The 15384-nt window shown below is 37.5% G+C and overlaps 1 protein-coding gene across 3 annotated transcripts in view; it reads left to right on the top strand.

Annotated features, from left to right (window-relative positions):
- Nucleotides 1-15384, top strand: part of LOC127438927 (dual specificity protein phosphatase CDC14AB-like) — a 58048-nt gene that overhangs the window by 30550 nt on the left and 12114 nt on the right. For all 3 annotated transcript variants that reach the window (XM_051694832.1, XM_051694833.1, XM_051694831.1), the window contains exons 7-12: nucleotides 7749-7811; nucleotides 8236-8323; nucleotides 9749-9979; nucleotides 10528-10666; nucleotides 12355-12508; nucleotides 14735-14835. In XM_051694832.1, coding sequence (XP_051550792.1) covers nucleotides 7749-7811; nucleotides 8236-8323; nucleotides 9749-9979; nucleotides 10528-10666; nucleotides 12355-12508; nucleotides 14735-14835 — 776 coding nt within the window. The remainder of the gene's footprint in view (nucleotides 1-7748; nucleotides 7812-8235; nucleotides 8324-9748; nucleotides 9980-10527; nucleotides 10667-12354; nucleotides 12509-14734; nucleotides 14836-15384) is intronic.

Here is a 15384-nt window from a genome sequence, read left to right on the forward strand (position 1 = left end):
TTTGTGGATTAATAATCACAAATGACCAACTCGCCATTTTGATGTTATTTTGATTAACTGCGCAGCCCTGAAAGATCATGAAATTAGTCTACTGATGTGCTCTTTATGAAACGTAATGGCCAAATAAAAGCATATTAAAATCATCGCTATATTTACGATATTGGTCAATTTTACATCGTCAGCAAAATTCTCAATATTGTTATCGATATATTGCTCAGACCTAGTGGTCTGCAAAGACGCATTGGTGTTTCCACCTGGTTCTGTCATGCATTTCAAATGCGTCTCCTGTGACCACTTGTGTTTGGATTTCGAGGGGAGGGTCTATGATTTCATGATGACATACTGTACATCAATCACTATGCTGCTGTTACTGCATGATAAAAGAGCAGCAAAGTCAGAAAAGACAAAGCATTAGAAAAAGGCGTGCCGTTTTTCCCAGATGCATCTGAAATTTTATCTAAGCACAAACACAACATTTCAAGCAGAATTCTTTTTTTTATTTTTTTTTTTTAAGGGAAGTACCTGTATTTAAGGCGCTTCAGATATTCGTGCTTCTCATCTGTGTCTCTGCATGTTGATATCAGACACGCTGAAGATTTGTGAAGTTCTCATGCTTTATGTACACTGCCTGGCCAAATAAAAAGTCACCGTTTGGATTTAAGGTAGTTTTATTATCTGGGGTTGCTTCAGTTGGTCAGGTCTTGGCTCAGCATCGCTATGCGGCAATAAAATGAAGTCAGCTGATTACCTGAATGTACTGAATGACCAGGTTATCCCATTAATGGATTTTTTTTTCTATCCTAACGGCACTGGGTATATTCCAGGACGACAATGCCAAGGTTCATTGGGCTCAGATTGTGAAAGTGTGGTTCAGGGAGCATGAGGAATCATTTTCACACATGAATTGGCCACCTCAGAGCCCTGACCTTAACCCCATTGAAAGTCTTTGGGATGTGCTGGAGAAGACTTTACGGAGTGGTTCGACTCTCCCGTAATCAAAACAAGATCACGGCCAAATATTAATGCAACTCTGGATGGAAATAAATGTGACGTTTGCATAAGTTTGATGAAACAATGCCATGACTAATGAACGTCGTAATCAAAGCTAAAGGCGATCCAATGAAATATTAGTGTATGTGACTTTTATTTTGGCCAGGCAGTGTGTGTTGTTGCTTCTTGAAATTTTCAGATCGATTGGTTATTTCCTTTTTAAAGCCACTTGGCAAAGTGTAAGCTCTTTTTGTTACAGGGACGCATCACAAAATGTTTTAGACCCCGTTTTCACCTATATTTAACACTGACCACTTGTGATCGGATCACCCAAAATGCATCATTTCCAGGTGTAAAAGGGGTCAAAAATAAGTATCGGACAATTTCGGTTTTAAAATTCTAGATTTGAGCTTCATTGTGTGCACTGTATAGATTTAAAATATTAGACATCGGGGACCTGGGTAGCTCAGCGAGTATTGACTACCACCCCTGGAGTCCCGAGTTCGAATCCAGTGCGTGCTGAGTGACTCCAGCCAGGTCTCCTAAGCAACCAAATTGGCCCGGTTGCTAGGGAGGGTAGAGTCACATGGGGTAACCTCCTCTTGGTCGTGATTAGTGGTTCTCGCTCTCAATGGGGTGCGTGGTAAGTTGTGCGTGGATCACTGAGAGTAGCATGAGCCTCCACATGCCGGGAGTCTCCGCGGTGTCATGCACAACGAGCCACGTGATGAGATGCGCGGATTGACTGTCTCAGAAGCGGAGGCAACTGAGACTTGTCCTCCACCACCCGGATTGAGGTGAGTAACCGCACCACCACGAGGACCTACTAAGTAGTGGGAATTGGGCATTCCAAATTGGGAGAAAACGGGATAAAAAATAAAATTAAAATAAATAGTAGACATCATATTGATTAGTAGCCGTAACATGAAAAAATTTAATCGCTATTATAATTCATAACATCGCTATCGGCCAAAATATAATATTCTGTTTTTTTTTTTTTTGTAGGCACTGTAAAGATTTAAAATATGGGCCAACATATTTAGCAGCCATAACACAAAATAATCTGACATCGATATCAGCCATAATTTAAATGGTAAAATTCTCAATTCAAGCTTTATTGTGGAAAGTGTACAGATTTTAAATATCAGCCATCATATTGATTAGAAGCCACAAAATAAAATTGCGGTTCATCACGCAAACATTGAAAGCATTTTATTATATATTATAATGTGTATATATACTTATAATACATTAGCATGTATTATAAGTATTACACTTAAGTACGTGTTAGTGATGTTCACTTTGTGAATGATTCATTCTTCTGAAATATTTTTTTTTTAATGATTTGGTTGAACCAATGCACGAAGCATTAATACATCTATAAAGGAGAACATTGGACACAATCTATAAAGGTCATATGAAATTTACTGATAAGCAGCAATATTTAATGGAATTGTTTTTTAAACTTCAAATCAAAATAGGTGAAGGTGCTATGCAGGACTTCAGTGAACACTTTTGAGTGATGACTCCAACAAATCAAATTTATTTTTTTGAACCAATTCTTAAAACAAACAGTTGTAAGTCATATTTCAACAAGCACACAAACCTGGATTACTCTTGCATTCCTCTGTTTCAGCTCTTCACATACTAATAGACTGCCTTGGACCCTACACTGTACTATAGTCAGTGAGAGATTAGAAACCTGCACATAGGGCAAAGAGTGTTCTTGTCTTGGATAAAATGCTTCAGAAGGGTTGTGTTGCCGATGGCTTGCATAACACAGCAGTGGTCTTTACTTGGTGTAAACTAAAACAAAACAAAGTTTTAAAATTAACACTGATCTGGAGCGCAATCAAATAACAGGACTGCTTCTCAGACATTTAAAGCTGAAGGTAATAATCAAAAACAGGATTGCTATCAAACATGACACTTATCAGAGTTTTTTCTGCATGGTTTAAATGCAGGTAAATTTATTACATTTAACTGAAGAGCCACAATGGCTTTCCCAGTGGCAACAATTTCTATTTCCATTTTCTATTTTGCTCCAATTTCTCAAAGTGCCGATTTGTTCTCTTGAAGGTGTTACTTTTATAATTCATCCAAGTTGTCAAACTAGCTGCATTTTAAACAGTGCTCACTTGAGGGAGGTTGTCGTGCACATTTCTGTTTGCAAGTATCTTCGCAACCATCCGGCTTGTATGCTGGTATTGGTGTGACTGCAGCATGGCATGCTGGAAAGACTCGTTCAGCATGGTGAATGTGCATTCTTGAGTGCATTCATATGTTTCTTAAACTCTTTGGAATGTCGTCTGGTTCAGCCCACTTCAAGAAAAATGGCAGAATTCTTTATATTCATCCCTCCCTTGCATCCTTCATTGAACCTTTACGACCAATAGCAATAGATTATTTTTGAGTGTCGCAATAATAATGAAATAATCATTAGACTACACCAATAAAAACTAAATGAGCTGTTAATATTATTTGTGGTGTTAGTAGTAATAATAATGTTATTTATAATTGGTAATATTAATCATTTAATTTTATGTATGAATTATGCTAATATATTAATACAAAGTTGTTTTGCAATCTGCAAAAATGGACATTGTCATCTTTTGTTATGGACTATGTCTAAGCTTGAAATACATTACGTTTCTCTCTTCAAAATGAATAAATTAGGGCTGTCAATTAAATTGTAATTTGAATTAGTTAATTAGGCCGATTAATCAAATTAATCGCATAAATATTTGTTTCTCAAAGCCCCTCAAATAACAATAATTCAATACACAATTATCAAGTAATATTAATTAGTTATATTTAAATTACAAATATATATATATATATTATAAAAATTATAATTCTGATAATTAAAAAGCATTAAATTATTGTGGCAGATGAGTAAAGCATTGATATGACATAACAAAAAGTGACTTTAGAAGGCAATATATTTCCATATTATTGAACTTAATCCTATCCCTGGCCTACAGTCCACAACAATCTATTTAGCAATTTAATTTGTCAATCTGTCAGAGATACAGTAAATTTATTATAAGAGTTTTTCTAAGGTTGAAAGATGCTTTTAGAATGCTTTATGTGCATCGCTTCATAAACATACAGTTTGTAGCTCACTGTGTCAAGTGAAACAATTTGAAACTTGGATAACATGTGGAGATCCCTGCATTCGGAATTGCGCTCCGTTCAGCTGTGTTTGAATGCAAGAACTTGTTCACTTTTTGTGCTGTTGCTAGTGTCAGTCAAGCATGAGTTTGGTTTGGCTGTATGAGCAACACACACCTATTCAAAGAACAGAGTTCTTTTACTGACCCCTGCTGAAAACAGGTATTTAAGCTTGATTTGCTCCGATGGTGGGAATATTCCTTATTTCTGTCAGAGGACATGTTTACTTGTGTTTATTTAACGCATTTTTCATGTTATTAATTGCACCAAATTAACACATTATATCAGCAGCCCTTATATAATATATATATATATATAAGTCAGAAGTTTACATACACTTGGGTTGAAGTCATTAAAATTCATTTTTAAACCACTCCACAGATTTCATATTAGCAAACTATAGTTTTGGCAAGTAGTTTAGGACATCTACTTTGTGTATGACATGACTAATTGTTCCAACAATTGTTTATTGACAGATTGTTTCACTTTTTTAACTGACTATCACAATTTCAGTGGGTCAGAAGTTTACATACACAAAGTTAACTGCCTTTAAGCAGCTTGGAAATTTCCGGAAAATTATGTCAAGCCTTTAGACAATTAGCCAATTAGCTTCTGATAGGAGGTGTCCTGAATTGGAGGTGTACCTTTGAATGTATTTTAAGGCCTACCTTCAAACTCAGTGCCTCTTTGCTTGACATCATGGGAAAATCAAAAGAAATCGGTCAAGACCTCAAAAAAAATGGTGAACCTCCATAAGTCTGGTTCATCCTTGGGAGCAATTTCCAAAAGCCTGAAGGTACCAAGTTCATCTGTACAAACAATAGTACGCAAGTATAAACACCATGGTACCAGGCAGCCATCATACCACTCAGGAAGGAGACGCATTGTGTCTCCTAGAGATAAATGTAGTTTGGTGCAAAAAGTGCAAATCAATCCCAGAACAACAGCAAAGGACCTTGTGAAGGTGCTGGAGGAAACAGGTAGACAAGTATCTATTTCCACAGTAAAACTAGTTCTATATCGACATAACCTGAAAGGCTGCTCAGCAAGGAAGAAGCTACTGGTCCAAAACCGCTGTAAAAAAGCCAGACTACAGTGCACATGGGGACAACTATCTTACTTTTGGAAAAATGTCCTCTGGTCTGATGAAACAAAAATGTAACTTTTTGGTCATAATGACCATCGTTATGTTTGGAGGAAAAAGGGTGAGGATTGCAAGCCGAAGATCACCATCCCAACCGTGAAGCATGGGGGTGGCAGCATCATGTTGTGGGGGTGCTTTGCTGCAGGAGGGACTGGTGCATTTCACAAAATAGATGACATCTTGAGGAAAGAAAATTGTGGATATATTGAAGCAACATCTCAAGACATCAGCCAGGAATTTAAAACTCTGTCGCAAATTGGTCTGCCAAATGGACATTGACCCCGAGCATACTTCCAAATTTGTGTGTAAATATCAAGTTATTGGAAACAATATTTCCATCATATTTTATGTATATATGTGGTTCCCAGGATCCCTGTGCACTACAGTATGCCACAACCATCACAAAGTTCGAATGAGGCGACTGGAGATTTAGGCCATGCTAGCGGTAGTTTAGAGCAGCTTATAAACACTGTCCATTGACACTGCAGAAGCAAATTTCTGCTGTAAGCTCCTCGTCCAGGCAGCATTGCAGGGGAGGAGGGAAGCCAGTTTCATTTGATTAAACCTGCCCAAGACCAGAGAACAGTTACATAACCACAGCCTGGGAGCGAGCAATATGGCTTGCCGTATCAGATGCACACACATCTGTCAATTCGTAGTAATGGACACGGCCGTCTGTTGCACGTCTGCATGGCTCAGCACTTGTGATAGTACAGGTGGTTGTTTGGACAGTGCAGACAGACTCAGGGTTGCATACCTGAAAGCATTCGGCTGATTGGTCCATTAGCCTGATGTAACTTTTGCCAGCTTGTGATAATCCCTCACCAGCTGTGTCCTTGCAGACAGTCCACTTTGAAGGGGTTTTGACAGACTTATGGAACCTTGCAGCTCAGGACACCATGGCTCATGGTAACACCTGCAACCTTCCCGATTCTGCCAAGAGAGTCTTGTTTTTCAGTGCACCCACCTGGTGCTCTCCTGGTACCACTTCACTCTCAAATTTCTCGTGTTTTTGGCCCATTTACTTGGCTATGTATGAGTGTTTCTTCAAATTCACTTTTAGCTCTGTGAATTTATCAAAAGTGAAATCCTTTTAAAACATTTTTCACTCTCGTGCTAGTTTAATTTGTCTACAATGTCCAAAAGTGTATGTACATGCACAAGTGTATTCTTCATACACTAATTTTTTTTTTATAGTTTTTGCATAATTTGGCAGAATTAAAGCCTAACTGTCAATGATGCCCAAAAAAACCCCTCTGCTCTCGAGTGAAATTTACTTTGAATTTTCTTTGTCTCCATCAAACTTCACTTGTCTCATATTTCATCTCAAGCATGCTCTTCACTGACAATTTTGTCTACTTGGTTAACAAGTACACTAACTTTTGAAATGCTTTATTTGGGGCTAAATTGTTTAGTGTGGTGGAAATGATGCCACAGCTGTGGGACAGTCATAATTTAAAAAAAAAATGTATAGAAATAATTTTCACAAAACATTAAAACAGTTTATTACACTCTTTGTTTAGAGTTTTAAACAACAGCTTTTTCATAGTTTAATATTGAAAGTCTGGTTCTGGGACAAGGCTAAAGCAATAATAAAATCTGTACGTGAAAGGCATTTGAAAAGTACCAAAAATAAATGTAAAAAGAAAGAAGTTTAGATGTCAGTTTTAATGAGGCCATTTAACAAAAAGAAAAACATTAATCTCTAAGTTTTAATAAAAATCAACCCCTCGGGATATCACATTTTCAGAAGTTGAAGAAATACTTAAACCTTGCTATGTCCCCTGTCCAAAGTTTGTTCTTGAGGATCCTGAAAATGCAAATGCAAGGTGCACTGAACTGATTTTTAATTATGTGAGTCATGTGCTGCTCGAATTTACCGAAATTCAATGAAGTTAGGCAAGTAGGCAATCTAGCACGAAGAACCAGTGAGAAATAGCAAGAAACAATAAAAAGCATGTAACTTATTTTATTTATTTTAATGTTCCTGACTGATAGTTTAAAGGGAAAGTGGTGTGCCTAGTGTAATGTCGGTAATGTTTAATTATATGTTCAGAATGGTGGAAGAAATTGTGGTTTACCATCTAAAGATTGAGAAACAAGGCAATTGTCGCACACTAAGGGCAACAGTAGTTCATTGCAGATGGCATGTGGTTGCTGTTGAAATCAATAAAACTATACATCTGCAAGCCTGTCTGTTCACCATGTGCGTGAGGTTCACGACCTTTATCAGTTTAAATCTGTATTACATCTTACTGCCCCAATCTTTACTGCCATGCCGGACAATTTTATTACACTCCTTGCTTGATTGTTCCTCGGTCAATGATCTTGAATGTCTGTTGAACACTTATTCTAATGTTTACTCTAAACGCTCTACCAGATGGGCATGAGTTGTTTTAGCATAAAACTGATGTTGTATATTATTAACTTTGTTTTTCAGGCCTTTCAGCACAGATTCTTGAACTTCGAGACGTTTGACGTTAATGAGTACGAGCATTATGAGGTAATGATGCCCTTTCGTTATGAAATGCGTTGCATTCACACTCATTAGGCACACCAGCAGGCAATCTTTTACCCAGAACTGGATTCATGGCTCCTCAAGCCTGTTACATAATCATGTTTATTCTACCGGATCTAAAGACATTTTAACCTAATGACAGTCCCACGTTGATCAATTTTGGATTTAAACTACACACTGTGTAGTTCTGAGTCAACGTGATTTATACGTTGTGCACCTGTGTTATGTAAGGGATAATGTACAGTTGACTGGTCATTGGCGCAAAGTAAACCCCAGTATTATCAGAACTACTGTATCAGGTCTGCTATTATACAAACGTTTCCTGCCTTAACTGTTTATTTTGGTCTTGTTTCTCTGTTGTCTTCCTGTCTCTACATCTTAATTTTCTTTGTTTTCTTTTTCTATTCAGCGTGTAGAGAACGGAGATCTAAACTGGATCATCCCTGGCAAACTCCTCGCGTTCAGCGGGCCTCATCTGAAAAGTAAAATAGAGAATGGTAAGACTGAAACTTGGAAACCTTGTATTTGTATACTGCAATCTTTTGGCCTAATGATCTTAAAAATTTCTGATGGTCTTAAAAGCCATTTGATACAAAAGCTAATGCTTTAATGCTTGAAATTAGTTTTGTGAATGTGAATTTCTTTGCAAAACTAAAGATTTGCATTGTTTTGGTGATTATACTGGAGAAAACTACCTTTTGGTTATAATGTTCACTTATGTGGCAGTAGAGGGAGCTCTTGTTTTGGGAAAAACTGGTCTAACATGCCATATTCACGCATAAAAACTAGCTTAACCCTTAAATGCATGGGTGCTTTGCCAAACATTTTTCATACCTCGGGTCTTTATCGACCCGGCATGTATGTCGATCACAAATGAATCTACAAAATGTCCAGATAGTGTCACATTTTCAATTAGAGTGATGATTAGAAAAATTGTAAAATTTTATTTTTCAAATATCAAAAAAATTAAGTTCATGTTTATTAATATCCCAAGGGAAAATTTGTTTGCACGCAGTTTTTTCGTAGACATCAAACACACATACATAAATTATAAATACTTAAACACGATAATATAATTTACATAATTCAAGGAATGGGAGCGTTATGGTGAATTATCATTTGTCTTTCCTCCCTGAATTAAGCATTCTAATTGCTGTAGGAACAAAATAATTTCCTAATCACCAAGTAATACACCAGGTATAGAAATGGATTCATTTATTCCAATCTGAAATTGAGACACAACTTGCTGTCCAACACATTGAGCAAAACATAATACATAAGCTATACATGTATCCTCAGGCACTTTTTTAGTCTAAATAGATGGACAATTTGCGTATTTACAGTCGTACACCAAAATGACTAGTCATATCATAGTGTTCATGTGTTACACTTGCTATAGTTTACTTCAACATTGCTTCTTCGTCAAATGGCAATGCCAAATATAAATCAAGTTAATCACTGAAACATCAGCACCACCTTAAGAAATGGCATGTATAATATGTGTGTGTACATGAATATGGAGTACTGATAATCCACCACCATTACGCAGAAAATCGTGTACAAAGAAATATATATCCTGTGATAGTAAACTTGGATGAAATAATCATAAAAATATGATTTTTGGAAGCTCAAAAAAAGATGCCACTATTACATATTTTGGGTCTTTGATGACCCACTACACTTGATAATTAAACAGTTAAAATCTATATAATATTTGAGATTTTTTTTATTTTTACACTATTCAGAACAGAGAGGTTGAGGAATACTAAAGCGGTGTAGGCATAACTCCAAAAAATGGATGAGGGACAGGGGGTGGAATAAGTCCCGGGTCACTGAAGACCCGAGGCACACATTAAAGGGTTAATGGGATAATTCATCCAAACAGGAAAATGTATGTAAAGACCTCTTCTCTTGGGTTTAAGGTTACCCTCTACATGCACCTGAAGCCTATTTCCCATATTTCCGCAAGCACAATGTCACCACCATAGTGCGCCTCAACAAAAAGATCTACGATGCCAAGCGTTTCACGGATGCTGGATTCGACCATTACGACCTGTTCTTCGTGGACGGCAGCACACCAAGTGATGTTATCACCCGGCGCTTCTTGCATATCTGCGAGAGCACAGATGGGGCAGTGGCCGTACACTGCAAAGGTGAGATGGCAAAGACTTTTAACTTAAAGATATGGTAATTCTAGCGCACAATGATGCTGTTCACTCATTGATCTACTAAGATTTTGCCAAAAGAGGATAATTGTCAAAATGGTAATGAGTTTTGTTTTTATGTTGAATTAAACATTAGAATACTCTCATTTTGAGATCAGACTTATAAATCGATGATATTTATTGGCTTCAGTGGAAATAATGTGGCATAATTTAATTTCATTCAAGTAGCGTAGAGCATTGAAACATCAGTGTCAATAAATAATAAATGCAATCAGACATCCTTACAAAATAAACATTACAGAGTTACTGAATGTTCTTCACTCATTCGGAGTTAGTATTTAGTTTGAAAATACTTTTTCTGAAAAAAACTAATTCTATCTATATATGTAACTTTAAAATATTGATTCTTGCCATAAGCATAGCAATACAATATTGCAAGGAAAAATATCACAATACTTTGAAATTTCTATACCCTCCCACCACCTTTTGCATCTTTGTGATCAAAACACATCTGATGTTTTTCCTGCCAATCACAGCGGGTTTAGGCCGGACAGGCACCCTGATTGGCTGCTACATTATGAAGCACTACCGTTTCACGGCTGCCGAAGCCATCGCCTGGATCCGCATCTGTAGACCCGGCTCCATCATCGGACCCCAGCAGCATTACTTGGAAGAGTAAGTCCTTAAACTTCCCACAATGCACTATTACCAATATATATGCTCCTTTGAGCACTGGTGTCCCCTCAAAATCTTCCTAGAGTATTTTTTAAGTTTAGTTTGTGTCCTTTGTGAAATTGAACATAAATGTTTATAGAATGTAGATAGCCACTGAAAGTGTTCAAACTTGGGCTAAGAGCCATTTTTGAGCCATTGGCCATATTTTCGAAAGCGTGAAGAGCTTTAACCTGTGCATGCATTTTACGAGAGCGCCCTCCTGAGCAAAGCAGATCAGGAAGTACAGCAGATGTTCTAGATCCAGAATGGTAAAATGTAACGGGTGATAGCTGTGCGGTATGTGTAAACCTCAGTCCCTTGGCCTCTAGGTGCACTAGCGACAGACGCTAGAGGCTGTAGCCTTTAACCTCCTCGTTAGCGCGCCCACCTCCCATGGAGACGCCAGGTCAAATCCCGTTCGGAGCGGGCCAAGCAGGACTGGTTACACAAGCAATAGTCATTTTTTTCTGGAATCAGAACAGAGTTTACAGAACTCTGCAACCAGGCTATGGTTCAGTTGCAGGGTTCCCTGGATCCTTAATGTCTTTGTTTCCCTAAATTTAAGGTCTTAAAAGTCTTAAATGATACAACAAAAGTCTTAATTTTTATTTAAAGAGGTCTTAAATTTGGGAGTGGAAAGACAGGAATCGTGATATGAACTAATGTGAGTTCACAATCATTAAGCCATATCGGAAATTTATGACAAGCAATCACTAAAGATCACACATTAATTCAATATGGACTCTTGTAGCCTCTTTCTGGCCCTCCTCATCACAGGATGAAAATACTAGGAACATTTAATATAGGCTACCAATTTTTAAAAAATATTGGCAGATTATAATTTTAACACATTATTGAATCGGCACAATCCAATATCGGTCGACCTCTAATTTGTATCTAATTATATAATAATAGTATATAAACCAATTTTAATGTGATATTTATGTGGAAAACATGTCTTTTTAGTATTTTAAACTTGCATATAGCCTAACCTGTTTTACTAATAAGCAATGTTAAGGCCATGTTGAATGTGTGCCCCTGCCTGTTTAAGAGTCCGTGATACATGATTTATTTTGAGATTGTGTTGGTTTGTTTTGGTATGGGGATACGGTATTAATTTGATTTGTTCAGGTCTTGAAAAAGGTCTTAAGTCTTAAATTTGATTTCAAAAACTCTGCATCAACCCTGAGTTGTGTCATGGCTGAGTTAAAACAGAGCTCTGGTCATGGGAAGGTCAATTAAGCCTAATCTCAAGTGCTTTGTTGGGCTCTTGTGATGCCGTGTACCACAGTGGAGAGAATGCCCACAGCTGCTTAGATGCGTGTTATCTGCAAGCATTTTTTCCTCCTTAGGGCATTGCGAGATGTGACATTCCATTCACTGCGTGGTGTATACAAAGTGTGTGCTATATAGCATTGGCACAGATGTCTTCCTATGCAAATAGGACTTTTTGAATTATTGGTGCAAAATGAGAGCTCCAAAAGGGAGCTGTTGGTCAAAGGTCTGGCAGCAACAAACTACAAGACCTCTGGTCCATGTTGCAGCTTATTCTGGCCAAGAACCAAGAGACTGTTAAGACTCTCACTGAGCAGAGTTTCTGTCCTTTGTATTCCAACCAGATTTTTCCTTTTCTCTTTTTACTTGTACAGGAAGCAGGCGAGTCTCTGGGCTCATGGAGATGTGCACCGCGCTAAGCAGAGGCAGTACGAGGACCGTTGTGTGCCTCACCTCATCTCCAGTATGGACAATCTCTCCATCAACACCACCTTCTTGAAATCCCAAAGCATGGATCACATGGGGGAGGTGAGGCCTGCCATGCTGCTTCCTGTTATGGGCTTGTCGTGTTCATGCAAGTGCCACGCTGTCTAGGATCATTGACCATGTACACACTGCTGCTGAATGAGATTGTCACTCTTCTGAGCGCTTAAAAGGATATTTCACCCCCCAAATTTGTTTTTTTACTGCTATCAAATTATGTTATCATGATTGTTCTCCCCTTGAAGTGCCCTTCGGAGGCTGATTTATCCCGTTTGAATTGCAGGGCCAGTGTGATTTATTTAACCGCAAAACGCTGCTATTAAATAAATATGTAGTCTGTTTATGCTGTGTGGTATAAAGAAAATTAGCACGCTGCACACTATCATCTGCTACAAACGGAGAGCACAATGCTCTTGATGGTGTTTTCCGTATAGATATTTATTGCTTTCCATGTATAAGCAGCTGGCTTCACACAATCACTTTGAAGCTTGCAGCACATGCAAACTATACAGTAAATTTATCTCATTAAATCACAGCTTTGCGGTTTAATAATCACACTTGGACATAAAGTGATTTTAATTTGTGCACTGGATGTTTATGCAATAACATCCATCCTTCATACGGTATCATTTTTGTATTGGAATATTTTTACAAGCATGAGTTCAAGCAGTGTTTCCCACAGGATTTTGTGAGACTGTGGTGGGTGGACCTCGGACCCTCTAGGGGCTCCTCTAAGAAAATGCATAAATTTTGTGCTCTTTGAGAGCAAAATTATTCTATGAAGAACTTTGTGCTCTTGTAAACAGTTTTGTGCTCTTAGTAATTTAATCAAACACATTGTTGTATAGAGATGATTGGTGATGACACGGCAAAAAAGTCACACCCACAAAGCATAAATGAGACCTAGTTTAACGCAGTTCACAAATGGTCAAAACACAAAATTGACTAGAGCATACATTTGAGCCAGGGCTCGACATTAAGTATTGTCCTCCAGAGTCTGGTCAAATTGGTCATTCACTTGTCCGAGTAAAAAAAGTTACCTGTCCGGAGAGGAAAAAAATGACATTTAAGTTACATGCTCAAGTAACATGTCAGTTTATGTTGTATATTTTTCTAAAATTATGACCGTTGCCCAACCTAATAGTGTACCTATGCAATCAACTAAATTCTCTGCGACAGAAATATAAACAGCACTGGGTAGGGGAGGAGGCTATTGTCATATGGTAATTATTTTATCACGTATGGTAGTCAAATAAAGAAAAGCCTCCATCGCCATCATTTCCAGCAGGGGTGCTCACACTTCTATGGAATGAGATCTACTTTTTCATCATGTTAGTGCAGCAAGATCTACCATGTATGATAAAGAATATACATTATCACAATACCAAAATTTCAGTAGTCGGTAGTGAAATTTGGCGATTTTAATTACCAGCTTCAAAACCACAACAAATAATAAAACTAATATGTAAATTATGGAAGAATGGTTTCAAGTTCTTAATTATTCAAGACTAATAAACAGTCAGTAGTAAAACAACAATAAAAAACAGCAATGAATATAAATAGATAATAGAACAAAAAATACAAATTAAGAAAATTCTGTGCTTTTTTTAATAGCTTAAAAATATTTAACTGCAGTAGTCTATCAAGTATTCAAGTAAACATTCAGAATGAAATGCAACATAAAACTACTACTGGTTTTCACTGTATGATTATAATACATTAATACTTTTTAAAGCTACTAAAGTTATTCAGTCAAGTGCTGTGTGTTCTCGTTTTCTTGTTATTGTTGTTTTATTATAACAACACACTACACTAGATGGCAGCAGGTCTATTAGCTTACATTTATACTTAGAAGTCTGACATTGTAATACAAATCTGCTTTTTCTCTGCTGTTTACGTTCACTTTAGACATCACTCTGTTTACATGAATACCTCACCAAGACTGGCATTTTGGCGGAATTTTCACCAGAACCGTTCAGGTGCATTAGCGCGAGCATTTTCGGAACACGCGTGCAAGTTCAGCACACACACCTACGCGGGCCACCACAGTCTAGGTAATTAATGGGAAACACTGGTTCAAGTATATGAGCGCAGTATCCTACCCGATTCCGATACCAGTACTGGTTTTCGATACCAGTATCGGTATTGTGACATCCCTATTTTTACCTAAAACTTTGCAGTGTGTACATTGACTGGGGAGTATTTAAACTTTAAGTTTAGAACTTAATCATCATAAAGATGTTCTAGATTGCATGTTCTGACTCTTGACAGAATGATTATGCTGAGAATGACCTTGGTATGACTCAAGGAGACAAACTGCGTGCCTTAAAGGGTCGACGGCAGCCCAGGTCTGCGACCACTGGAGCCATAAGGTAAGAATTCCTGCCAGAAGCTAATGCAAATTTGTGTGAATGTTTTGCAAATAACCATTTTATTCTTCGCCACCGGAAGTCCATTGCGCAAAAATAATGATTGTGAAAATTTCCATTTGAAACGATTGCATTTCTCCTGCGGAATTTTGCCGTGTAAAGGTAAATATGACCACACCTTTAAACCTGTTTCACAAATGCCGCATCAGCGCGGTGTGAGCAGCGCATGTTAATTTCGTCACCTTTATTAACAGGTTACAGACTTCACACTGGGCGCGTGAGCCACGTGGTGTAAGGAGCGATTTAGAATATTTTTGCCATGCTGAACATGTTGAAAATTTAAACGAATACGGAAGAAGCCTAAAACTATTAATGACGTTTTTTTTTTTTCTTCGTTTTTTTTTTTACTGTTGTGCCAGTGGATAATTACAATTGAAAACACCTGCATCACTTTTACACAAATTATGATTTATTTATATACAGTAAATAGATATGTCAATTACATTTTATTTTGTGTACAGCAAACCGTGAAGGATGCGTCAATAGTTTTAT

This window comes from Myxocyprinus asiaticus, chromosome 50 (assembly GCF_019703515.2).
Source record: "Myxocyprinus asiaticus isolate MX2 ecotype Aquarium Trade chromosome 50, UBuf_Myxa_2, whole genome shotgun sequence".
Taxonomy (NCBI): domain Eukaryota; kingdom Metazoa; phylum Chordata; class Actinopteri; order Cypriniformes; family Catostomidae; genus Myxocyprinus; species Myxocyprinus asiaticus.